The sequence below is a fragment of the Colossoma macropomum genome, unplaced genomic scaffold (assembly GCF_904425465.1).
Source record: "Colossoma macropomum unplaced genomic scaffold, Colossoma_macropomum, whole genome shotgun sequence".
Classification (NCBI taxonomy): domain Eukaryota; kingdom Metazoa; phylum Chordata; class Actinopteri; order Characiformes; family Serrasalmidae; genus Colossoma; species Colossoma macropomum.
In genome coordinates, this window is record NW_023494798.1 from 33534779 (window position 1) to 33562499 (window position 27721).

Genomic DNA, 27721 nt, shown 5'->3' on the forward strand with positions numbered 1-27721 from the left:
ATTAGATTTAAGATCATTTCACTTGACATGATACTATTTTCTTACAGTGTAGAAGATGGTTGATCATTTGCGATCTGGACTCTAGTCTAGATCTAGTAACAGCTTCTTGACAGCTACACATCCTTTCAGACCCATAGCGCTGAGCTGTCTTCTCACAGTGGAAGGATGGACAGAAACACCTGTGATTTTATCAGATCTGATGCATCTCAAAGAAAGCTTTGAGTGCTGTGTATCTGATGATGACAGTCTTGCATGGTTGTTAAGTGTCCCATTTTCTCCATGTCTTCAGTTTGTCACCAGTTTTGGAAAGTCCCTTTGTTTATTTCGCAATTTTTACTTTAAATTGTCCACTTCCTATGTGGGTGGATTATTTTATATCTGATCTTTTCAGAAACATCTCCTGACAAATGAATAACTTTTTGACTGGAACTTAAATAAAAAGTCTCTGACGTTTGCACAGAACTATATATTGTGTACTGGCAACACACTTTAATAATTCAGTGTAAAATATGTATACGTTTTAGATGTGACTCTACAGCCGACTCCAGCCCTTACCTACCGCACCATCGGAGGCATCCTGGACTTCTACATGGTGATGGGACCCACTCCAGAACTGGTGGTGCAAGAGTACACTGAGGTGAGCTGTGTGTGTGGCGTGTGTGCGATGTCCCCGGCTTGATGAGCTTCAGCAGCTGGGACCTCTCCGCCTCATTGCCTACAGTGTACTCAGTCAACACACACACACAAACCCATACACATAAATATTTATTTAAAGCAAGCCACATAATGACGAGGCAGTGGCAAGCAGAGGGGGCAGCTGCATAAGATTTGTTGTTTTTTTTGTTTGTTTTTTGTTTTTGTTGTTTTTTTACTTACTTTTTTGCTGTTCTTGTGTGTTTTGCTCTGACAGATGATTGGCCGACCAGTACTCCCAGCCTATTGGTCACTGGGTTTCCAACTCTGTCGCTATGGCTATGCCAATGACACGGAGATTGAGGAGCTGTACGGGGACATGAAAAGCGCCGGCATCCCTTACGTAAGGGCTCTATGTCAGAAACAGAGCTTTATTCACTATATAGTGGACTGTTTTATGACGTCTGCCAGAATGATATGCCCTAGTATTCACATGATGACCCTAAGGCATTGTGTTGTATGCGCCATAATGTTACTGTGTCGCAGAGCGTTGAGCAAAGAGTGACTATAGTGACCGCCAACCACGCCTGTTCCTTATTGTTGTGTTCTATATAGTGCTCTGATTTAGGGAATAGTGATAATGCCTGTTCCTGGTATTTGTTCTGTGTAGTGCTCCAGTGTAGGGTATAGTGATTAGGGCCAATATACTTTCCCCATAATAGTGTTCCATATAGAGATCCATATAGAAATCCGTGTTCCATATAGAGATCCATATAGAGATCCAATGCAAAGAACAGTATTTAGGGACTATTTTAAACACAACATATTATAGAGCATGTATACAAGTACAAATACAATATGTACAAATTAGATGCACATTATATCACACAAAGCTTTGCCATGACAAGCTAACCTTCCCCCTTTATGTACAGTTTCCCTGATACCCTTCAGCCTGAAGCTTTAGGATGAGCTAGAAAATAGGCACTAAGTTAGCCTAGTTAGTTATTAAAGCAATAAGCCATGAGAGGCTGTGCGTTTCTGCGATTTTATCATGGGAAGGGTGTTCTTAGGCAGGATAAACTTGCAGTAATGCACAGCCTGAAGTGGCTTATTGCTTTTATAAAATGCCAGCCAACATAAAATATGATAAAATATACAATTTTTCAGAAAATAATTTAAGTTACTATTAAGAATTATCAATATAATTAAACAAGTATTCTGCCAAGAAATGTAGTTCCTTTAGACTATGGTATTGTTGCCAAGCAGCCATGGACCGTTGAATGAGGAGAATATTCGACTGCCCATCACATGCTAAAACTTTTGCCTTATAAGTGCCTTTCGGTCACCAAATTACCACCGAGTCTTATTTAGCACCAATCCAGCAGTGCCCTGCTTCTAGTGCCTGGGCTAAATCTCAAACAGCTCCCTGCTCCCTACATAGTGCACCACATAGGAGTTTAAATACTGGATCCTGCAGCCCAAGAGAGCAAAGCTTGTAAGACATTCAAGTGACATTTTTTGACTTTTATACTGCCGTTTTACAGTTAATCATACTGTAAGTGCTTTAATTCAAGCCTGTGTTCATCTTTTTAGCCTGTTAGCCAGCTGACCAGCCTAGTTCTAGTTAAGAACATAAGTCGCCAGCCCCTCAGTTTAAACAAAAATGGGTTTTACTTCATCAGTACACTCGGTGGTCCATGCGAGCAGCATGAGAGTCAAAGATTATTCCACTAACAGCACAAAGGTGCCATGGAATAGCAATATACAGTCGGCCAGTCAGATTTTAGGACAGGCACTATCTGTTTTATAAAGTAGCCTTACGCAATAGTTGGTAGTGCTAAATAAAACTAACGTGCCATTAGTCCAGCCACAAATTTGTATTTTCTCTGGACCGAATAATAAAAACATCTCCAAATAGGCTTATAAAAAACTTTCTTCAATGACTTTTGGAAAATACCTGGCAAAAAATTGTGGCAGAGCACACCAAACATTTAAAGTGCGATTTTAGAGACAGCTAATAATGATAGGCTATTAAAGACAGCATTGATTAATGATATAAAGCTGTTCGCCCATCAGCACTTTGCCCATTGTAAAATACTGTGGAACACTCCTCTATCTTTTCTCTACCTCAAGTCAAGATAGTGCCAGTTTTCCATGCTGTGGTCAAATCTCCTTGATTACTGTTGCTCATTTTCCAGAACTTCCAAAGTCACCAAGCCGTCATAAAGAGCCCTGTGTCATTAGTGCACCTGTAGTAAATGTTAATATGTAAACTAATCAGCTCAGCAGCTAACAGTAAGTAGAGACAGATAGGAGGGTTTATGGCCATTTGGCTTTGGCCCGGTGCTCAAATCTGTGGCATTACTGTAGCTGATAGCAGTGACCCACCTGCCCATAAAAGTGTCGACAGGCTGTAAAAAGCTGACACAAGGCTTCATTCAGTACTGAACATAATCAATATGAGAAAAAAAGCTTAGAAAAAGGTAAACTAATCAGTGCAGACCTGCTCCATGCACTTTTATGAGTCACTCTTGTGCAAACCAGCAGGCCCAGGATGGCAGTAATTAACCGGCCAGCGATTGTGAACAAGTCTCATTTGCTCTGCTGTCAGGTAATTGAGTCTTTTGTGTTTTTTTGACCCCTCTCAGGATGTGCAGTACGCAGATATTGACTACATGGAGCGTCAACTGGACTTTAAACTGGACAAGGACTTCCAGGGCCTGCCTGATTTGGTGGACCGCATGAGGAAAGAGGGAATGCGCTTCATCTTCATCCTGGTACACTTTCTTCCCCCTTTTTCGATCCCGCTTTCTGTTAGAAAACGAGGCCATGGCTCCTGTCCTCCTGGCTGAGAGCTGGAGAGGAGATTGCTTTTTAATTTGCTTTTAATGAGAGCGTGCACATCTCAGAGACAGAGAGGTTAGAGGAGTGCGCTTTAGCGAGCCTGGCATTTAAAAAAGTTTCATTGAGATGGCTGTTGTGTGATATAAATAGATAGCCACATTCGAAACAGCATCATATCAGTGAAATGCAGAATTAGAAGTTCACTGCCCATCAAAAGTTTGTGGACACCTGACCTCACTGTTTTTAATCCGAATGAACATGTTTTCTTCATTAGTTTGCGTTCACATGTAAATATTTGGGCCAATATTAGTGACAGTGATGGTTTGGGGATAAAGCCACACATTTTATCCCCTTGTTGTAAGTCAGTCTGAGCTTTTACCAACAGTTTGTGAAAGAAAACTGTCAAAACTTGCTCTTCATACCAAGGAAGACACTTTGATAGAAAAAAAAAGCTGAGTGATGACATTAAATATACCCGAGATGTTAGCATAGAGCTACTTTTTTGTGATGAACTAAACCACTGAACAGGGGTGGCGCCACAGCTCCAAAAATGGTGGGGCAAGACATTGTTAAAAAAATAAAAATAAAAAATAAGTGGCTGGCTAAGTGACCAAATGCAATTAGGCCGCTGACTAAAACTGCCTTTCATGTCATGACCTGTCTTAATAAACCTATCCAGAGGTGGGTAGTAACTAAGTTACATTTACTGAAGTAGATGTACTAAAATAAAATACTGATTGATTTTTACTCTCCTGAGTATTTTCAAATCATATTAATTTTACATCTGCTAAAGTGATTAAAGGAATCTTTTTACTCCATTATATTTTAGCCATTCACATTCAGATACTAATTCCATTTTTTTTTTTAATTAATTAATTTCAGTTTGTTTTCATGGTGGCAATATTCGTACTGCTTTGTGATTGATTACATCTCTGACTTTGTAGCTGAGTATTTTAGACCAAAAGAGTCCCAAAAAGAGAAACAACAGAGCTGCGCAATCTTCAATTGCTATGCTGATAAAAAACTGCAGTACTGAGTGCTTTAGTAGATTATCAACCTGCTACTTTGTGATTTCTACCCAAGTTGTTTTAGGGAAGGAAGTTTTACTAATTATTTTATGCAAGTATCAATACTTTTAGTTAAGTACTGATTTAGGCTCCTCTCCCCACCTCTGACCTGATCGTGAAAAGTGTCAGTGTTAGTTTTGATGCTGCTTCAGTAGCTGCAGCCTCAGATAGCAGTATTTGTTAGCAAACATCTCTGAAGAACATGAGGCTGTTTTTGTACCCAGTTCATTTTCTAAAGACCCACCACAGTTTGTTTTTTGTGATATTTTATTTTGATTCAGACGGAGACTGCATGGGCTAAAGTGGATTAAATTAGACATGTGGGTGGTTTTTTATTGTTTAGACATTTTGTAAGCGCTCTGTTACTCTCACGTTCACCACCATGAAAACAAAGAAACAGAAAATGGAGACGCTTATCATCTGTGTGTATACCAGTTTAAATTTAACTGATCAGGTCGCTGATGCCTGGCCAAAAATTTGCTCCATGGTCCCTGTGCCAAATCAAACGCATATCATTCTATTATTTCTTGTCTCTCATTATTTACAGCAGATTGTAAAGAGTGAAATGTTAAAGCAGCAGGTTGAGAAAGTGTGCGCTGACAGAAAACGTGTTGATTTGCCTTGTGAATTAGCGCGGTATAACTGTTTGGTGCTGCCTGAATTTGGGTGGAGTTGCGTGTCAAAACCAAACTAAACAGTCCGCACCAACCAAAGCAGGACTGAAAGCGCCTCCCAGCTGAAATGGACGTTATGATTGGCTCTGCTGCTCAGTTTTACTCTGTCTGTTCATGCTGCTCAGCGCTTCATGCAGTGTAGAGAAAACGGAAGTGTGCAGGTCCCGAACTCAAAAAGTGGTGAGGCGTCGCCCCAGTAATTTAAAAAAGTGGTGGGTCAAATTCTCGCCTGCCGCTGTGGTTCCAGTGGACCTGCAGCTGAAATGATTTTTCTTACTTATTTCAAAAGAAAACATTGACATTAATTTAACTTTGATAGAAAAAACTGTGAAAATCGAACATTAATAATTTCTTTCCTAAATAGGTCCCTTATTTTTCTTTAATAAAACACCTCAAACTGTTGAAGGTAGTTTACCTTGTGTTTATGTGTGTCTGCTGTTCTTAAACTCCTGTTGTTTAATGTCAGGACCCAGCAATCTCGGGCAACGAGACGGAACCATATCCTGCTTTTCAACGTGGTGTCGAAGATGACGTCTTCATCAAGTGGCCTGCTCATCTCGGCGACGGCATCGTCTGGGGAAAGGTACAGCATCCAGTTCAATTTCTGTGCCAAACATTGTTTGATTGACGTTGCTCAGTCCAGCACATCCTGAAGTCTCAAATTTCAGTTAGAAATTAGAATATTTTGGTATGATTCAGAATTATTGCACAAAATACCCTGAATAAACAAATGACTCCAGAAATGTTTATAGAGTGGAAAATAGACAACAACCACCAAGCCTTTTAATAACATTTCAAAATAGTCCCAAAACGTAACATACAAAAATGAGGTCTTACTTAAATGGAATAATTTTACAAACACATTTTTAATTATTTTTTTCATTCCAATATTAAGATTAATATTTAGCCTACATTGCATACATTGGTGCATTTTACACCCCCCATGGTCACCTGACACAGACACTGCAACATCAAAGTTTGGTTAAATTTTTCTCTCCGCAACTTTCTCCAGGTGTGGCCTGACTACCCTAATGTTGACGTGGATGAATCTCTGGATTGGGACACTCAAGTTGAGGTAAATCTATACTGTCTGGCCGTCTGACTCCGCCCTGGTCTCCTTGCTCTCTGTAATCAGAGAATAGCACACCGACTGTCTCCTGATATGAGTTGCTCATAAAGCCTCTTCATGTAAGAATCATTGATACAATGTGCTGTAATTGCACAGTCGATCGAGTCAGTGCAGATGATGGAGACATGACACAGTCATATATCCAATCAGAACACAATAGCGTGAAGCTAGCTCATCATGGCCGACCTACTGCAGCGATAATCAGTTCAGTGTGTGTGTACTTGTTTTTGTACATCTTCAGGACAAAAATGCCCCTGACTTTGTAAAGTTCTACTTACAAAAGATTCAGGTTTTATTTTTTAGAGAGCAAAACCTTTTTGGTTTCCTGAGGTTATATATATATGTCCAAAGAAAAACAAGTATCTCGAAAATAGTAACTTTACAGGAAAAGCCATAAAGACTCTCTTCAAAGTAAAAAAAAATAATTCCATGTGATTTTGGAGCATTTCTATTGGCCCATTAATCCATTAATACATTTTTTACACAATGTAAAGAACAGCTGGTGTTTAAATTATGTAGAAAAATAAAAATCTTTTTTTTTCTATTTTCTTTTCTATCACTGTTGTCGGAACGATGCCTTGTATCTCCAAAATCACAACTTTACAGGAAAAAGAAAAAAACATACTTTGCTTTTAGTGTAAGTCAATGGAACCAGACTTCTTTCAAAGTAACTTTGGACCGTTTCTATTGGTCCATTCATCGTGAAATTTACATACAGTGTAAACGGCAACAGATATTTTTAAAATATGTAAAAAAAAAACTGAAAAATGGCAAAAATGGAGATTGGAGGTTTTGTTCCAACAACAGTAATATATTGTTATTATATATAGGTACTTACATATAGGCAATACTTATGGTATGTATGTATGACACCATGTACTGATACTGTATAAAAACAAATATGTGTGTTTGTTATTAGATTTACAGATCATATGCTGCATTCCCTGATTTCTTCCGGAACAGTACGGCAGTCTGGTGGCACAGAGAAATCTCGGAATTCTACACAAACACTATGAAGTTTGACGGCATCTGGATCGTGAGTTCTGATATTTTGCTAAAATGCTGGGCTCTGTTAGACAAATAAGAAAGAATAAATGACCTCTAAGAAGTAGTGTAGTGATATTGAGTAATGATCCAGTTGATATTTGCATTTAACCCACTTTTTTTGGTATTATTTTTATTGGTATTATGGTCATCTTGCTATATATGCCATCTAAATGACATAGTTATTTAAATGTAATTACTTAACTGTATAAGCTAGGCCTAGTTACGCTACATTTACATCCAGTATGTACAAGGTCACGCCATAAAACAAGACTGCACACATAACATTCTCATCAGGTCACAACGCGAGAAATAATTAATGTAAAATTTCTACATGCTTTTGTTGTCAGCAGAGATTTCTGACGTCTAAAGGTCAAACAGCCTAATGATTTTAGGCCTAATGATTAGATGGTCATTTGAAGGCTCAGATCTGCCACTGAACGCACTGTGCTGTAGAGGCACGTGTCGACTCATGCGATGTCAGCTGCACACACATGTAAAATGCCACTGTCTGCTCCTTGTCATCCGTCACTATGACGTCTATTAACCTTGTCACTGTGATTTGCTGTCATTATGTGTGAAGGACATGAATGAACCGGCCAGTTTTGTGCACGGCACGGTTGGAGGGAAGTGCCTAGGGGACGATATCTACGAAAACCCGCCTTACATGCCACGTAAGCCATCATCTTTCTCACTTTCTCTCAAATTATCTGTCTCTCTGTAAGAGTACACTCACTGTCCACTTTATTAGAAACACCTACCCTGTAGGGCCACTGGGTCGGTTTACAGTTACAGACTGTAGTCCATCTGATGCTGCACAGTTTATCAGCCCCCTTCAAACCCTTTCTACTACAGGGCTGAAGTTGTCCAGGTATTATTTGGGTGGTGGTCCATTCTCAGCACAGCAGTGACACTGATATGGTAGTGTGTGTGGTGCTGGTACAAGTGTATCAGACATAGTGGTGAGTTTGGTATGTTTACCATCAGCCAATCAAGAAGAACTTAACTGAAGCAGTTTTGGCAGATTATGGTTGGAACTAGACTTCGCAGGAAGGTCTCCAGGACTAGAGTTGGTGACCGCTGGGCAAGGGTGGACAAAATGCAATACTCTGGAGTGAGTACGAGTAGAAATACTCTTGGTAAAATGAGTAAAAAGTGAGAGTACTAGTTTTCTATCTATAGTAAAAAGTGCCACAAAGAGTTCGTTGAGCAATGCCATAGAGCAGCGGTCAGTAACACAAATGTGAAGAAGAGCCATTTTGTCCTTTCAACAAAAATCAAACTATCTTTGGAAGCCAAAACACTTCATGTCCATTTTACTATCTTGGCTGTAAATGTGTCTCAGTATGTGCTGATGTAGTAGTACAGACTAAAAATATAATATGAACAAAAAAGACTTACTTTGCTCTGCTTTAAGCTTTAGCTCAGCTATAGCTGCTTTTCTCGCATCTCCAGCAGGAAACTTTTCCTCAAAAATAGAACAGTTTCTCGTAAAAAGGTTCGACTTTCTGTTCCACCTTAAATGGTGCCTGAGGCCCCAGAATGTAATTACTGCACCATTTAAGGTGGAACAGGAAAATTCGAAGAAGAATCTGGCGAACGAGAAACTGACTTCAGCCTCGTGACTTTTCAGTGTTTGACAGTTTCTCATCGCAGATTTTACATGTCAGGAAAAAAGCTGGAGTGATTACAAATGCAAATAAAAGTCTGTCAAGTTGTCTCTAAATGATCAGCATTTGTCTTAAATCTTTCTCTTTGCCTTTTTGTTAGCTACTAGCTAGACGAGATTGTTGTCTGTGTTGCTATGGTGACCAGCAGTCTGCGCGCCATTCTTCAGGGTTAAAGGGTGAATTCTTCTATGGCTTTGCATAAAGAATCACATTTTGGCACCTTTACGTTTAAAAATGTATTTCCTCTTAAGCACACATACAAAAGTTAACGCTTGTGAGTGTACTTAAGTACCGAGTAAAAGTACTTTGAGGTATTTTAAATATTGTGTTCTGTTATTTTGATGAGGTTCGTTAAGGAGTCCTGTGTGACTGCAGACACAGACATGTGACAAGTCAACTTAGTTTACTTTTGATACTTAAGTAGATTCACAAACAGGTAGTTTTGTAATTGTAAGAGCTATAGATAGAATACTTATACTTTTACTCAAGTACTGTTTCACTGAGAGGATTTGTACTGTGCAGTACAGTACAGAAGTCTTGTACTTTGTCCACCCCTGCCACTGGACTAGGGGATGGCTAACAAAGTATGCACAAACAGATGGGCTGGAGTAACTCAAGGTGGAGCTACAAGGGAGGTTTGCTGCTATTCCAATGGCCACATGCAAAATAGCCTTCTGCGTAATTTTGATATGGCTTTGGTTTCTATAGAAATTACATAGCAGTTGCATCAGACTTCACAGCTACCACATCTGCAGATACTAAACCCAGCAGGGAAATGCAAAAGCTCATGTGAAGGGATACTAACTAGCCAGTTTACCATTCAAAATGTTGCAATCATTTGTCTGTTTATACTATTTGAAATAAGTATAGGTGGTTATTTGAAACTTGTGACGGTGCAAAGCACTAACACATTAATTGTACAAGTATCTAGAATCAAATTGGTTTTATATTCAGACTTTTAAATGATAGTGTACATAAGTTTATTAAATATTAATAAATACAATTGACTGAATTATTCTGATCCTGTCATGAGCTTAATGTGTGTGTTTGTGTACCATTAACTCGCAGCGCTGGAGTCTAAAGAACAGGGTCTGAACCACAAGACCCTCTGCATGAACAGTGAACAGATTCTTACTGACGGCACTCCAGTCAAACACTACGATGTACACAACCTGTATGGCTGGTCACACACCAAACCGACCTACGAGTGAGTGAACGAGCTTATTTGAACATTTATGTGGACTTGTTTGCAGGTTAAATCAGTAGCTGTATAGTCGATGAGTCATCATAGTGTTTGTGGTATACATTGCGTTTGGTTTTATACTGGAGCTACAAGGCGAATGTAGCTAATAGGTAGTGCTAACTTCATGCCTAAATCATCACACACTCACCTCAAACCATGTGAAGTTGGTCTAATAGACATGACTAAGTGGTTTCTGACACTGTGTGACTCACTGTTATCTATGAACATGGACAGATCTGTGCCATCTATCTATTTAGTTCATTTCATATAGTTAAGAGTGAGTCATACAGCATCACAAACCACATGATAAAGTCTACTAGAGATCACTTAACAACTGATTCCCATTTCTGTTCAACCAGATTAGCTAATGGACATTTTTTTGGTTGACACTACCACATTTTCAGAATTTCCCATTTACTGAAGTTATAATAGAAAATTAATTAATTAGAAAATCACTAATAATAGAATACATGCATTCATCATTAATACAATAACTAGTGCTTTTATGAGTGTCAGTCTAGTTTGAGTAATTAGTCCTTTATTAAATTTTATCAAGTGTGCTAATGATGGAATTTAAGAATGTTTAAAACATAGCGCCTTTCTCAAACCCAAGGGCGCTTTACAATAGCACAATAAATCCACAATAAATCCACAATTAACAATAAATGAAAAACAAAACAACCCAAAACAAACACACATACACACACACACACACACACCAGCTGGCAGGAGGAAAACTCCCCAGACCACAGTATACAGCCAATTATCTGACCAGGAAAGAGTCCTTGGAGGGAGCCCCCTCTCAGGCCAGGAGGCCTCAAAGCAGTGGTGTAGCCTCACGCAGGTGTCCAGCACAGGCAACTTCATAGTAGCAGTGTAGCATAGCTCAAGCATCCTGGGAATCCTTGTAAGAGTCGTTATCCTTAGAGAGAGGCCCCTCTCAGCCTGAGAGGCTTTGTAGCTATGCTGGAGTGTGTTTCTAGTGGACAGCCTAGGCATCTTCATTGCTATGTTGTAGCACAACTCCAGCAGCTGTTCCAGGAGACCTTGTAACTAAGAAAGAGCCCTTAGCCTTGGGAGAAGATCCTGATCAGCCTGGGAAGCCTTGTAGCTATGATGGTAGCATCACTCGGGCGACCAGAGAAGCCTCTGAGCCACGGGGGAAGTCACTCTCCGCTGCTATCTCGTCCGATAAAGTCACTGGCCAACATGGAAACATCAACACATGCACACAAACGGTGCAAACAAGACAACTGAACCAGCCTCATTGCACCAGCATAGTTACACTGGAACACACACACAAAACAGCATTATAGTATTTTAATCAGTTGCTTGTTAGCTACACAAGCTTCATAGCTCCACTGCAAAACTAAACTAGCGAACTACAGAAAACATATTTGGAAAATAGTGTCATTTTGCTTTTGTTGATATCTTGATAAAATACCTGAAAAGTGAAGTAAAATGATTGTGAGCTCACCACACACTGCTTCCCTGTGTACGTGTATGTGTTCATGACAGTGCCTTGCTGAACGTGACTGGAGCGAGAGGAATCATTGTGACTCGCTCCACCTACCCCACTAGTGGGCAATGGGCTGGACACTGGCTGGGAGACAACAATGCCAGCTGGGACCAACTCTACAAGTCTATCATAGGTATGTGTGTGTGTGTGTGTGTGTGTGTGTGTGTGTGTGTGTGTGTGTGTGTATTAGTGTTAAAAACAGCCATTTTGTCACGACAAAAATCAAACTATCCAAACTATCTTTAGTGCCACAACATTTTATGTTTATTTTATTGAAGAAACTTTTACCAGTTTTACCATCTTGGCTCTAAATATGTCTCAGTGTGTGTTAATGTCCTAGTATGAGCTAAAAAATATAATACAAGTGAAAAACGCAGACTCACTTTGCTCTGCTTTAAGCTTTAGATTAGCTATAGCTGCTTTTCTCACATCTCTGGCAGGAAACTTTTCCACAAAAGTGAAATAGTTTCTTGTAAAATGTCTCTCAACGTTCGATTTTTACGAGACTGAAGTCGCTTCTCATTCGCCAGCTTCTTGTTCGAATTTCCCTGTTCCACTCTATGATTATAAATGCAAATAAGTCTGTCTATTTATCTCTAAGTTATCGATGTTCGTCTTAAATCTTTCTTTTCTTTGCCATTTTGTTAGCTACTGACTAGGTAAGACTGTTATCTGTGTTGCTATGGTGACTGTCTGTGCACCAACCTTCAGGGTTAAAGGGTGAATTAGCAGTTCTACATTAACTCCAGAGTTTAAGACCATTTATTGTTAAACTGTGTTGAACGATCAGCAGAGCTTTATTTTACTGCAAAGGAGGATCATTTTATTTTTACCTACAGAATCTAATTCTGCTGTGGAGCCACAACAGGGCAGCAAAAGAGCCAAAGCCGCATGTTGCCGACCCCTGGTCATGTGTTTTCATATGAGGGCTAATTTCCATAATGACCCAAAAAAAACAAAAAAACCAAAGACTGATTAAATCAGTTTCCCAGTCCTGATTCTGGAGCAGCCCTGCGCTGCATGTTTTGAATCAGTGATTCGTCATCAACAAGACTGATTGTGGAAAAAAGTTCCAGCATTGTTTACCTAAATTAAAAATGCTCTGTTTAGTGCTCTGCAATATTTATATGAAACACGCAGTCATTCAGACAGACTGTAGTTTACTACAGGAAGAGTGGTGCACAGTCACAATATGTATTTCCCTGATATCTAATAGACAAAAAGATGCCACATTTAAAAATACAAATGATTTTTATTCAAAATTTCACATACCACACTAAATCCAGTTCAGATCCCCATACACTACAGGAAGAGTAGGTGGTGATATGTTTATTCAGGTGTTAATTCAGAAAGCGCTATAATGCGCTGTAATGTTCATACAATCTACACATTCCGAAAGACTGCAATACACTATGTGACTATATGACTTGTATTACTTTATTTAAAACAGCTCTATAATGCTCTATAATATTCATATGATCCTCAGGTTTGCCAGAGTGCACCCTGTCTGAGGAGAATTCTCAGCATTTTCAGTTCAGCTTAAGGGCCCCAATCATAAAATACAATAATTGATGGTTTCTCACAAGCGTCTCTGGCTGAAATCTAAAGCACCTACACTATAATGATGGGAAACAAAACCTTTTTTTAGTATGTAAAACACATGGAAATTGCTTTGGAGCTCATTTACTCATGCATGTGTAAGAGTCTGAAATTTCTTGATTAGCACCCGTCGTATTTTCTGTGTAATTTAAAGAAAAGAAACGGTCATGAACCCACACCAGCAGGAGTTCACAAATGCACGTGTTTGCAGTCGCAACTATTATCAATGATGCTTTTTTTAATTTGTTTTCATTATTATGGTTTTGCATTGCAAGGCAACCATGTTGTTCTTTGTTTTACATTATTCTTCTTCTCTTTTATTCTTATTTTTCCACCGGATTTTTGTCATGTAACTCGTTTCTGCAGTTTTCGAGATATCAACACCCTTCCAACTCCGGATTGTATACAGCTTTTTGATTGGATGCACGGTTTTCATACAATCTTCGTTAAATTGTGAATATTTTTCCCATAGGAATGAATGGGGTGAAAAATTGCACAACCATCTACTGTTTTTCTGCCCGACCAAAGTACTACTGATACTATCTCAGAGCAGGCCCCCTGAGCACGAATTCAATGTTGTTCTGACCCGCACTCATCTGTTTGTCATTTTTTTCTATCCCTTGTTCCTCCCATAGACTCCCATTCATTTTCGCCACCACACAAACTCTATCACTTCTTTGCCCTACAGCCACCAAACTACATGTACTCACTAAGGGTAAGACCTCAAACTCTACTGTACAGCCATAACGACCCGCACTCCTCTATGTGTCGTTTTTTCATCCCTCCTTCTTCCCATAGACTGCCATTCATTTTTAACAACACATAGCTAACTCCCTACGCACAACTGAATAAACACCCCATACACCAAGGGAACGGCTGTGCAACCATTTCTGCGTTTCCTTCAGGAAATGGACGTTTCTAGTTTTAGACATTGCTCAGGCCTAGGCTGGGAACTTCAGGGCCAGGGCTGGGAAACACTGCATTAAGTGAATTTAAGAAGAACAGCATGAGTACACAATCAAATCCAAAGGAGAGATGAGATAGAAAAGTGAAAATAGATCAAAAACAGAGCGTTGAATTACAGACAGTATGGATGTTCGGAAATGAAATGTTTTGACCTACTAGAGAGCAATGGGCTGGACGCTGGCAGAGACAGCAACACCAGCTGGGGCCAACTCTGCACGTCTATTATAGAGTTGTGTGCGTGAGTAAGTGTGTGTTGCTGTTGCTGTGTGTGGGTGTTAAGATGAATGATGTTTTCTGTACATTAGTGCAGGAACTGAGTGCTTCTTTGTTTCAGTAAACACACTTTTCACTCTGTTAGATGAAGCTACTTTGTTGAATATGCTCTCTCTGTCTCCCTCTCCCTCTCTCTCTCTCTCTCTCTCTCTCTCTCTCTCTCTCAGGCATGTTGGAGTTCAGTTTGTTTGGCATCTCTTATGTAAGTGCCCCTATCTGCAGATATTGTTATTGATTTTTAAGCCTTTGTTTATTTCCTATCAACCCTGTGTTTTCAGCTGAAGGCAGTGTGTTATGCAGCTACTACAACGCTTCCCTGCTTCATTTGTTAAAGTTAAGCCACCGGCACTCAGAGCCTTGTTGTAATAGAGCTCGGTAATTGAGCGCACTTGTCTCCATGTTTCAGACCGGCGCAGATATTTGTGGGTTCTTCAATGAGGCAGAATATGAGATGTGTCTGCGCTGGATGCAGCTGGGAGCTTTCTACCCATACTCCAGGAATCACAACGGCAAGGGCAACAAGGTGAGCTCAAACACACACTGCATCACACTGGTGCCAATATAGTCAGGCTTTCACTGCACAGTGTTTAGCCTGATTTTAACCCCAATTTGCTCCTTCCTACAAAGGCATACAATGTGAAGTGATATACCAGGTCTGGGGTTCGATCTAAGCCACTGGTGGAGATGATGTGGTGGTGTGTAGGGATGTGCATTCTGGCTAATTTTAATATTGTTATATCTGTAAAGATTAGTGAGCAGATATACTGCGGAAAAGAAAACTATAACATAAAAATGACTGGAATATCTATAGCGCAAAGATTTAGCAGCACAAAACGGAATATATATTTTTTAAAAATGCTTTATTATTCAAAAATAGTTGAGGGAAACTGGTAGGTTTTCATGTTGAGTGCAGGAGGCTGCCCTAGATGAGCTAACCAGCTAAACTAGAGCTAACAAGTGCATGGATTGATGTTCATCAGTGGAAAGGGACCACCACTGGACCACCACTAACCAGATATTATTTGGGTGGTGGCCCATTCCCAGCACAGCAGTGGCACTAACATGGTAGTGTGGCCTATTTTCTCAGGTGCACTGGCTAACATGGTCAGTACATCTGAGAATATAACTCGTGATTGTAGCTATAAAGCAGGTTTACCTTATGAATCAGCACAGATATAGCATTTTATACACTGGTTAACTTGTTATAACACACTTAAGATGCCTCCCAGGATGATGGAACATGAACATTTAGTGGTTGTGGGGACTTTGCATAGTGACCCCCGGTTCCTATCACCTCCACTGTAAAGAAATCTGAGTCTCTACAATCAACCATTTCACACCAAACCACTCTGAATAACTCTGCTTACATCTTAGCCACTGAATTATGCAGCAATTTTGAAAAATTAATGGAATTCCCCTTTAAGGTTAAGGTTGGGTGAGGTGGGGCGCAGCAGCATTTACACTCATACAGATGACCAGCATGGTAATGCACATAAGGGTGTGTGTGCACGTATGGCCATGCCAAATCAAAAGATCCCCCATGCAGGATGGTGAGTGATGTCAGAGCTCAGTGGCCTGCCGTGTTATCAGGTATTCAGTGTGGCATTCGTTTAAAAAGTGACCTTTGTGAGTGCTGGAACACGTCGCAAAAATCCAATAAAGCCCGGAGTGTGAGGATCAATGCGGCCAGGGCTGAATTTCCTCATCCGGCGACACTGCAACTTCATCGCTGACGGGGAGACGGGGGCATAATTGAATTTTCAAGGTGATCCGAGTCCACCCCCCCTCGATTCCAATCATTTAATAATGGCTTGCAAATGGATGTTTAAACAAGAGAGAGAGATTAAAACACAAACAGCCGGCGAACGTACAGAGGGCCGAAGCACAGGACGGAGGTCACCGACAAAACAAGCTGTCATTGCTCCTCTCACGTTACAAATGCTGAGCAACGACTCCAGAGGAGAAACGGTACGCAGCTCATACACACTGCAGTTCCTCAGGCTCATAACAACAGAGCTGAAACATTAACTACATGGTAGTTACCAAATAATGTTTAGTCGTTAATGAACTTTTCAGTGTAGCTACTGAATAATTTGTAGCCGTTAATGAACTATTCAAAGTAGTTACTGAATAAATTATAGCCGCTAATAAACTATTCAAAGTAGTTACTGAATAAATTATAGCCGCTAATAAACTATTCAAAGTAGTTACTGAATAAATTATAGTTGTAGATAAACTTTTCAAAGTAGCTAATGAATAATTTATAGTCATTAATGAACTATTCAAAATAGTCATTAAATAATTTATAGTCATTAATGAACTATTTAAAGTAGTTACTGAATAATTTATAGCCGTTAATAAACTATTCAAAGTAGTTACTGAATAAATTATAGCCGCTAATAAACTATTCAAAGTAGTTACTGAATAAATTATAGCCGCTAATAAACTATTCAAAGTAGTTACTGAATAATTTATAGCCGTTACTGAACTATTCAAAGTAGTTATTGAATAAATTATAGCCGTTAATAAACTATTCAAAGTAGTTACTGAATAAATTATAGCCGCTAATAAACTATTCAAAGTAGTTACTGAATAAATTATAGCCGCTAATAAACTATTCAAAGTAGTTACTGAATCATTTATAGTCGTTAATGAACTATTCAAAGTAGTTACTGAATAATTTATAGTCGTTAATGAACTATTCAAAGTAGTTACTGAATAATTTATAGTCGTTAATGAACTATTCAAAGTAGTTACTGAATCATTTATAGTCGTTAATGAACTATTCAAAGTAGTTACTGAATAAATTATAGTCGTTAATGAACTATTCAAAGTAGTTACTGAATCATTTATAGTCGTTAATGAACTATTCAAAGTAGTTACTGAATAAATTATAGTACACACTTAAAAGAGATGCACTAATAACATAAATAATGCAGATCTGAATATTTCATATTTTAGATATATTATTGATAATGTAAAGGATATTGACCAAATAATTTCATGTACACTCTTAAAAATGATGGTTCTTCAAGGGTTCTTTTGTAAAGAAAAGGTTCTTTACAGAACCATTAACACTCAAAGAACACTTTGCATCATTAAAGGATTCTTCAGATTGATGGAGAATACGCTGCAGATGGTTCTACATGGCACCAAAAGGGTTCTACTATGGTTACGATGTCAAGCTTGTAACAATAGAAGAACCCTTTTTTGTGCCTTATAGAACCCTTTTCAAAAAGGTACTAGAACCACAGCACATTCATCAATCTGAGAAACCCTTTAATCATGCAAAGGGTTCTTTGAGTGTTAATGGTTCTATATAGAACAATTTTCTTCACAAAAGAACCCTTTACAGATAGAGTTCTATATGGCACCAAAATGTTCTTCTTTTTTATAATGTCAAGCTTGTAACAACAGAAGAACCCTTTTTGGTGCCATATAGAACCCTTTTCAAAAAGATGGTATATAGAACCATCTACAGCACATTCTCTATCAATCTGAAGAACCCTCTCATGATGCAAAGACCCTTTAATCAGTTCTTTGAGTGTTAATGGTTCTATAGAGAACCATTTTCTTTACGGAAGAACTCTTGAAGAACCATCTTTTAAGAGTGTAATTACTAAATTATTCATAGTGAATAGTGAATCATTTATAGTAGTTACCAAGAAAGCCATGGTAGATACTGAATAATGAATGCATTACTGAATTAATAATAGTAGATACTGAATCATTCCTAGCAGTTACTGAATAATTCATAGTAGTTACTGTTTAATTCAAAGTGAATTAAACAGTAACTACAACATGAATACTACAGAATAATGATTATTGTGAAAATAGTCTAATAGTGTCAGTGTTGTCAGAAAAGCAAGGAGTACTTGTGCACCCTTGTTTTAGAGAGTCGTTCACCAAGTCCTATCCATCCCTGCCTGAACCCCACCTCCCCTCTCAAACACACACTCACTCTCTCTCTGTCTCTCAATGACAGCCCCAATAACACGGCGTCCTCTCCCGCCCTGTTTATCTCCGCTCACCCTTTCTCTGCTGTAATTACCTCACCAACATATCATTAGCTTTAATGTGGCTACGCTAGGAGGCCATTTGTGGACTAGAAGGAGTCAGGAAAATGGAAGGTCATTCAGACAGACACGGGTGCTGCTCAAGATGGAGTGCATCTGGGAGAGAGAGAGAGAGAGAGAGAGAGAGAGAGAGAGAGATACAGGGGGATTTATCATAAAAAGGGGAAAATCGGGGACAGAAATTTAGATATAACATAGGAAAAATGGAAACGTAATAGCTCAGAATATCCTTATATTGCAGAACAAACTTAACACACACGTTAGCACCAGGGAGTCATCTGTCATTCTCGTACAATGAGCCACACTGTGTACTTCATATTCCAACACTGCAAAAAATTGCTAGTATATCTAATATTTCTCCTGGTGAGATTGTTGTAAGCTTAATCTAAGATTATTTAAATGATTTCCAAATGTTTTTACTTGTTTTAAGTCATCTTATTCAGAAAATTAATCCCACTATACTGGCAGATAATTTTGCTTGTTTTAAGAAACCATGCTTGAAACCAGCTAAATGATCTACCAGTATAGTGAGATGATTTTGCTTAAAACAGGTAAAAATGTCTAGAAATAGCTAAATGTATATATATATATATATATATATATATATATATATATATATATATATATATATATATATATGACAAGCTACTACGTTTTTGCAATGTGTTTTTAACCATTTTATGAAAGAAGGACAGTGATCTTCATTCGGCATGGAGGTTTGCAATAGTTTCCAAAGTAAAATAGTGATTAGGCATGATTACAAAAACAAAACCCCATGAAATGCATGAGAAAACTTAAGCATGTAAGCTAGGCTGGGACAATATAATCATAATATAGCACAATATTATCACCATGATGTCAATGATACTATTTTAATATTGAGACAGTGATAAAAAACTAAAAAAAACCTAACGAATTGTGCTCATCCACACAGACTCAACCAGCCATTATAGGCAATAATATCTGTCTGCAGTGCCACAGATTCACTCCAGCAGTTTTACTCCTGCAGGTTCAAGCCACTGTCATTCAGCACATATGCCGACACTTGTTTTGGTTTCCCTTAGTGAGTTTTAGGCTAGTCAACATTTCAGTCATTTTATGTGGGTTTTCAATAAATTTGTGATGAATCTGCGTTGGGCTAATATTATATTTTAGGCTTTAGCTTAAAACAAACTTTGGTTTGAACGCATGTAGACATTCACAGGATAAATATTACCCAACCTACAGCTTATGTGGTGGGTAAACTAATGGGTTATATAGACATATAGGTTATTTAACTTACCTTTAATTTGGGGGCTATATGTGTACACTTACATTACATGTGCACAGTTGCTGTTTACATCAGAGACGTTATAAATGAGCAGACCGACTGGCCACTGGTTGTAATACGAATGGGGCGCTTGTAACGCTCAACTTTCCTATAAGGACTTTATTTACTTGGCACAATCGTGTCATCCTACTGCACATGCTGGCCTGAAACCACTGGAGTAGAATTGCAGGCGTAACTCTGAGGCTCTGCAGTCAGACCCTTCTCATTATTGGAGTGTTTATAGAAAGCACCAGGTACAAACGTAAGAGTTTAAGATGAAAGGAATTCACACTCGCAGTCATGATATTCTTTCTGAAAAGGAATGATTATACACTGAAAAAATGTAATATAATCTTTTTGTTATATTTAAACATTAAGTCTTGGAGCGCTGCAGGAAACTATTCAAATTATGAACTAAATTATGCCTAATAGACTACAGCATGGACAACGGAATGCTTTTTTAATGAGCGTCTCTGTTTTTGAATGTGGATGATTATATTGCATCCGGATGTTTCAAAGACGCTTTCGACGAGCATCACGCCCTGAGCCTGACAAGCAAGACGCAAGAAGGATGGAAAGATGGTGGGAAAGCATAGTTAGAAAAGGGTGGGAAAGACAGATTTGAAGTCGGAGATGGGGAGGAGAGCGATCACCCTGTTGGCTCCTAATGTCTGACAGAGTCATTTGCTGGTGTAAATTTGCCCATCGATACACAGTGCCCGGGAGAGAGATGCTGCAGCTTCAGACAGGCCTGTTTTTCTCCTGCTGTTGCTGGCGAAAATGAGGCGCCTTCAGAAAGGCTGCTGCAGGCTCGTGGGTGTCCTTCCATCACATTAAGTTCAGCGCTAATGGAGTCAGAGACCCAGTACATTTGGAATAATTCAGCCTTTTGTTTGAGAAAACCGGTTAGCCCTCAACAGGGGGAAGGTCTCCTCCATTCAGCCGCCGTAATGTGGAAATATGAGACCCATTATGTTGCCGTAAAATCTGTTCTCTCTGGGTAGAAGCAGAGGAGAAACTCCGAGCCGCGGAGGCCAATAGATCGGCGGAGATATGGATCGCCCAGAACATAATAAATAACTTGTGCAACAAAGGAGGTTTTCAAAAGCTGCCAGGAACCGTGTCCAAGTGCTGCTAAATGCTTCAGTTGAGTTTCAGCACGCTGAGCTGCTCCATGTGTTTGGCAAGGCGAACGATCAGAGGCTGGTGTGGGAAACTTTGACTGTGTCGTGAGTGGTTGAGGCTGGAAAGGATGCAGTCAGGTAAATAACGTGAACTTTTAAAGCAGAATGTTGGTTCTGAGTTAGAGAGTCGTGATTTGGTACTTGTAGGAGTTGGAGCTGGTTTCAAGCTACAGGTGGCTGCTTTTCAGGTGAGCCTGTATGATGTGTCCAGGTACCAGGTGCACAGTGGGGCTGGACAAGTATTAAAGGGCCCATATCTTGGAAAACCAAACCCTGCTTTGCTGTAAAGTCTGTAGGAAACTACTTTAGTTTTCATAGAACCTTTACATTATAGATGTAATGTGACAGAGTGGGGATCAAACTGGCGGTTCTCTTGTTTAGATTCCAGATACCAGTGCAGGCTTGAGAATGCAGAAAAAAGAACAGCATGGTTGCAACATGCGAGACTCAAACTTGCAATGCAGGGGCAAGTGAGTTACCGCCAAGCTACCACAACAATGCTGTAGAAACCCTTGTGGGAGGGTTGATAAACAAAATGGGGGAGGTCAATGCTTTTTTTTATTATTATTATTTTCTTTCTTCTGTACTTACACTGTAAGATATCTCAAGAAACCAGTACACGAAACTCAAGAGCAGAACCAATACTGAAATGACTGGCTTAGTCAGAGGCATGCATGTGGCAGCATGAACTCAAGAATGAGCAGAAAGCAGCATGTGATCACCCCTTTAGTTGAGTGCTCAGATCTGTTACCGCTCAGCCCTAATTACCCTGTACTGGTGCCTTGTCTCCCCCTAGCAGCTGGAGGTGGCCTAGCATGTGGCTGGGACATTACAATAGATTAAAGAACGTTTATATAAGGTCCTTCATTTACAAAAACAGTTTCATTTGAAGGTTCCTAGGTGACCCAGAAGTGGTTCTTCTATGTCATCTTCTGTCATCGCTCCAAAGAACTGTTCTGTTCTTATATCAACAAAGTATTTGAGCTCATTTGGCATCTTAATAAAAGGCCCCTATTGCACGCAATGAGAGATAATGTGTTGCTGCTGTTTCTCAAAGACAGTTTTTAACATATAGTCACATGGCTACATACACATAACACTGTTTTGGCAGCTGACTTTGGTTTAGATGGGAGGTTAGAGACCTCATTAACCCAAAAAAAACATTCCTACATTCATTTCCGGAACACGAGGCTGAAAAGGAAAAGGAAAAAAAGTGTGAAAAGTGGTTAAGAATTAGTTCCGAAGTACTACCTAACACCTTAGCCCCCCCCCAAGAAACCCTCCTCTGTGTGGTGATGACAGGATCCGGAATATGTTTAGGTGTTAGCAGCTGTTAGCCTGTTAGCGTGTGCTACTCACGGAGCCGTTATCGGGCTTTCCTCGGCTCCGTCCCTGGGCTTTAAAGTGAGGCAGTATCAGCTAACACCCTTCTCCATTAGCACAAAGCAGTGTGAACGCTAGTAGACACACAGGAACCCAACCACAGGCCAGATGAGCACAGCATCACTGTCTGGCAGGCAATTACTAATCTGGCCATACTCTCTCTCTCTCTCTCTCTCTCTCTCTCTCTCTGTCTCTCTCACTCTCTCCCACACACACTCACACACTCTCACACACACATAAACACACGCAAGGCCACAGCTGTCCAGTCTGGGATCGCTGAAAATATGAACATTTGTTCTTTGGCCAAAAGCGTTTACTCGTGTGGCCTTAAAAAATGTGCATGTTCTTGGCAAAGTGACAATTGTCCTACTTTAACGGGAATATTGCTCATCCAGAAATAAAAAAATGCAGCTGGATGCTGGGAAAAAAAACTAAAATCGCTGTCTGATGCTGAACTTTTGTCTATGACCAAAAAATGAATATTATGTTGTTACAAAGTCAGGTAATCCTCTTTATTTCAACCCTGTGTGGCTAAGCTGCAGCTTTTGTGCTTTATGATGCATAACAGAGGCAAGACCCAGTGGCCTGGGATGCTTCTTTTGCTGAGGCGTCTCGGGACGTGCTAAACATCCGGTACACGCTCCTCCCCTACCTGTACACACTGATGTATGAGGCCCACGTTGAGGGAAGCACTGTGGTCAGACCGCTGCTACACGAGTAAGTGAACATTTCAGCTCTACACTCATTCACTTCACTTTTCAGAACATCTTACCACATTGTTTTGTATGCAAGAATGAAGACGCATCGATGCTTCATTAAACTAGAAATGCTTAATGAATTATGAAGTAAACACAATAAAACAGTGATAAACTATATACAAAGAAAATAGACGACTAAACCTTGGAGCGCTAAATTGAATCTGTCAGGAAAAACAAAATATAAATGTCTTCACAAGGTTTTTTCAGCAATATCATAACACATGCAAATAATATTAAAGATCAGTTCTACTAGTAGCGCCTCCTACAAAGCCCAAAACAGCCCTGACTGTAACAATAAAATCTGATTTTTAGCCTTAACATCAAATTAAACAGCACGATGCTGCACGAGAAATTGCAAATGTCATCGTTCCAAGCTGAATTTATAAGTTTGTCGTTATAACTATTTGTTAATTGTTGTTGCGGTATTGTGTTTTTGTATTTACGGTCAAACATTATACAGGCCAATATTTAACAAATACTTTAAAGAATCTAAAATTAAAAAAAAAAAAAAAGTTTGGATAACACTTTGTTTGAAGGCTACCTACATAAGGACTTCATAACACATGAACAAGCATTGCATAACATATTATAAAGCAATACTTGAGTATTTATGAACAGTTTATGCTATTAATCGCAAGACAACATAAAATGTTTCAGGAAGTAAATAACATTGTACTAACATAAGGGACCTTAATCTAAAGTGGACAGTTTGTTTCATTTATAACACTGTTATAACTTTTTCTCGAATGATGGAGCCTATACAAGGCTATGCAGATGCCTAAATAAAAACACTATATCAATTGTATATTTTTATAAAATATACAAAGGTTCTTAAGATGGAATAAATGTACATCACCCTTATGTCTACCACCTTAAAATTCCAGGCTTACTACATTTACTTCATAAAACATCCTATGTCATCTTGCGATTAATAGCATAAGCTATTCATAAAAGTATATAATTAAATACTTATTTATGTGTTATGAAGTCCTTATGCAAGTAGCCTTCAAATAAAGTGCTACCACAGTTTTTAACACTTTTCATCACTGTTTCATTCCATGTTTTCTAATATATCTTCACTGTGATGCCATCACAGCTCATCTGAATTAGACTAATTGTTAAAAATAAGGAAAAACCTTCGGTGAGTAAGTGTGTCTAAACTTTTGACCGCTGCTGACCGTGTTAAAACTAAAACGTCAGCACAACCGTGCAGAAGTAATAACAGACGGACAGATGACAATAGACTAAAATGTCATTTATGATTGAATGTGTTACAGCGTCTCATCTCAACTCGTCCTCTCTCTTCGAAAGTGTTTCTACCCTTCAGCCTATTTTGTATTCGAGCTTTTTCTGAATTAAAATCACTTGGTTCTTCTGAATGGGCTGTTTTGCTGATATTGCCTGAATGAATCAGCAGAACGAGCGTGTGAACCTCTATCTGACTTTGCTCCTCATATTTCCCTGCTCTCGCTCCCGAAGCCTCCATTGATTCCGCTCCTCTTGACTTTCCGGCCGTCCTCACTGTAACCTTCCTGTTCTCTGGCTGGCGAGACTAGATGGTCTCTAATTTAATTTTACATCCTGACCACTCTGTGATGTATTACCGTACCCGTGAGTCCACTGAGTCCACTGATACTGTAACAAAATGGCCTTAAAACTTCAAGTACAGAATACATATTATTATTATTATTATTATTATTAGTATTATTATTATTAGAAGTAGTAGTAATAGTAGTAGTAGTAGTAGTAGTATACTAGAAGTAGTAATAGTAGTTGTAGCAGTAGTAATAGTAGTAGTTGTAGCAGTAGTAATAGTAGTAGTTGTAGCAGTAGTAGTATAGTAGTAGTAGAAATAGTAGTAGTAATAGTAATAGTGATCAATAACAAACACGCAGAGTTCAGAGCATAGATCAAATCTATAGACAAATATTTAATCAGAATGATGATGAAGTGTGACTGATGTATGACATTCTTATTCATGTGTGTTCTTGTTCAAAAATGTTAGTTTGTGAGACAATCTGAAAAGAAAACTTCAATTACAGAGTACATATTCTTCTTCTTCCTCTTCGTCTCCTTCTTCTTCTTCTTCTTCTTCTTCTTCTTCTTCTTCTTCTTCTTCTTCTTCGTCTCCTTCTTCTTTTCCTTCTTCTTCTTCTTCTTCTTCTTCTTCTTCTTCTTATTATTATTATTATTATTATTAGTAGTAGTAGTAATAGTAGCAGTAGTAGTAGTAGTAGTAGTAGTAGTAGAAATAGTAGTAGTAGTTGTATTGATATAGTAGTAGTAGTAGTAGTAATACCACTAGTACTAGTAGTAGTATAGTAGTAGTATAGTAGTAGAAATAGTAGTAGTAGTTGTATTGATATAGTAGTAATAGTAGTAATACCACTAGTAGTAGTAGTAGTAGTAGTAGTATAGTAGTAGTAGTATAGTAGTAGTAGTAGTATAGTAGTAGTAGTATAGTAGTAGTAGAAATAGTAGTAGTAGTTGTAATGATATAGTGGTAGTAGTAGTAATACCACTAGTAGTAGTAGTATAGTAGTAGTAGTAGTAGTAGTAGTAGTAGTAGTAGTATAGTAGTAGTAGAAATAGTAGTAGTAGTTGTAATGACATAGTAGTAGTAGTAGTAATACCACTAGTAGTAGTAGTATAGTAGTAGTAGTAGTAGTAGTAGTAGTATAGTAGTAATAGTAGTAGTAATCAATTACAAACATGCAAGCTCATTCAGAGCATAGATCAAATCTATAGACGAATATTTAATCAGAATGATGATAAAGTGTGACTACTGTATGACTTGTTACTATTTGTGTGTTTTCTTTCTCAAAAATGTTAGTTTGTGAGACAATCTGAAAAGAAAACTCAGAATTTTTGCTTTGTTAGATCACATTCTTTATATATCAAATAAACAGTATAACAGCACTGAGAAATCACGTTATAGACAGAAAAGCATGGATGAAACCACCTTTTTTGTGTTAATTAAAGCAATGGAAGCCAAAAAGGTCAAGCGAACATGCATATTTACACGCACACTCAAGTTTGTATTCTTGTGTAGACCACTTCATGCAACCTTCAGTCTACAGTACTGAGATTGGAGAGCGGATATCGCTGCAGGCTGCTTCTTTCCTGACTGACAGCTCTTCTCAGGGTTTTGCTTTATTTTGTAGGTTTGTGAACGACAAAGTGACGTGGGATATTCACAGACAGTTCCTCTGGGGTCCGGCGCTGCTCATCTCTCCAGCACTGGAGAAGGTTAGACACACAAACGCACATACTTTACTGCCGTCAGTCTCTTCTGTTGAGAACTTCGAAGTAAGAATACACCAAAAATTTACAGCAGAAAATAGTCAAAGATTAGGCCTCTGTACAGGCAATTTGGAGGGCAGGGGCTCGAGGGGAAAAAAGACCCAGCAAAGATCCAGACGAACTCGATTGAATATCCATGACTAGGGAACACAAGAGACTGTGTATCCTGCTCGAGTTACTGGGACCTGCCCCTGGAGCCAGACCTGGGGGTAGCGTTCCTTGGTGAGCGCCTGGTGGTCGGGCAGCCCACGTAACCCAGTCAGGCTCAGCCTGAAAAGGCAACGTGGAGGGACCATGTGGGCCCACCACCCACAAAGTCCAGCATGGAGGACCGGTGCAGTGCCGTATAGGTGGTGGGAGATGGTCGGGAGGTCCTAAGCGGCATTGTCTCTGCCGACACTGTGTGTAGTTGCTGTTTAAAATAATCACATTATGGAATCTGATAGTTTCTTAAAGAGATTCTCAGTGTTTTATGGGTGTGATTTTGTTGTGGTGAAGCCTGGCAGGTCAGAGTTACTGGAATAATCTCCACAGGCCCTTGTCCAATCTTCACTGACCAAGAGTGAAGAATCTCACAGAACCCAAGCTGAACCACGAGTTCTATTCCTGAAGCAATGCTGAGCCTCATGTCCAGAACTATATACAGTACAATCATTATACAGCCAACCAAGAGGGCACTTGTACAGTCTGAGGGCACAGGCTTAAGACCCCAGGGCCTATCTGTGACCTGTCAAAAATGGCAAAGAGAAAGGCCTCTAAGTCTACAAATATGTTTAAGGCTAATCAAAATGAATAACAGTTCGTTTCCATTGCTTTCCTGTACCATTCAGCACAGACACATTCAAACAGTTTGAGCAGCAGCAGATAAACAGTGAAGTAATGAAAAAAATGTGCTGAAGTTCAAAGAATAAGTAAATGAAAGTCACTGCCTTGGACGAACAACCATTCTGTGTTGTCAAGAGTGTTGTTTGTTCATAGCACACATGCTGTAATAACTTTAGTACATTTATTTTATGTAAACTGCTTTTATTTGTCAGCTTTTTTTGT

General features: G+C 39.1%; 1 protein-coding gene across 2 annotated transcripts in view; it reads left to right on the forward strand.

The window, feature by feature from the left end:
* The window catches only part of si (sucrase-isomaltase (alpha-glucosidase)), a 120769-nt gene that overhangs the window by 81647 nt on the left and 11401 nt on the right, over positions 1–27721 (forward strand). For both annotated transcript variants that reach the window (XM_036584998.1, XM_036584999.1), the window contains 13 exons: positions 525–637; positions 911–1036; positions 3282–3410; positions 5685–5801; positions 6231–6293; positions 7267–7383; positions 7975–8065; positions 10130–10268; positions 11823–11956; positions 14829–14863; positions 15068–15184; positions 23182–23330; positions 26536–26620. In XM_036584998.1, the coding sequence (XP_036440891.1) occupies positions 525–637; positions 911–1036; positions 3282–3410; positions 5685–5801; positions 6231–6293; positions 7267–7383; positions 7975–8065; positions 10130–10268; positions 11823–11956; positions 14829–14863; positions 15068–15184; positions 23182–23330; positions 26536–26620 (1415 nt within the window). The remainder of the gene's footprint in view (positions 1–524; positions 638–910; positions 1037–3281; positions 3411–5684; positions 5802–6230; positions 6294–7266; positions 7384–7974; positions 8066–10129; positions 10269–11822; positions 11957–14828; positions 14864–15067; positions 15185–23181; positions 23331–26535; positions 26621–27721) is intronic.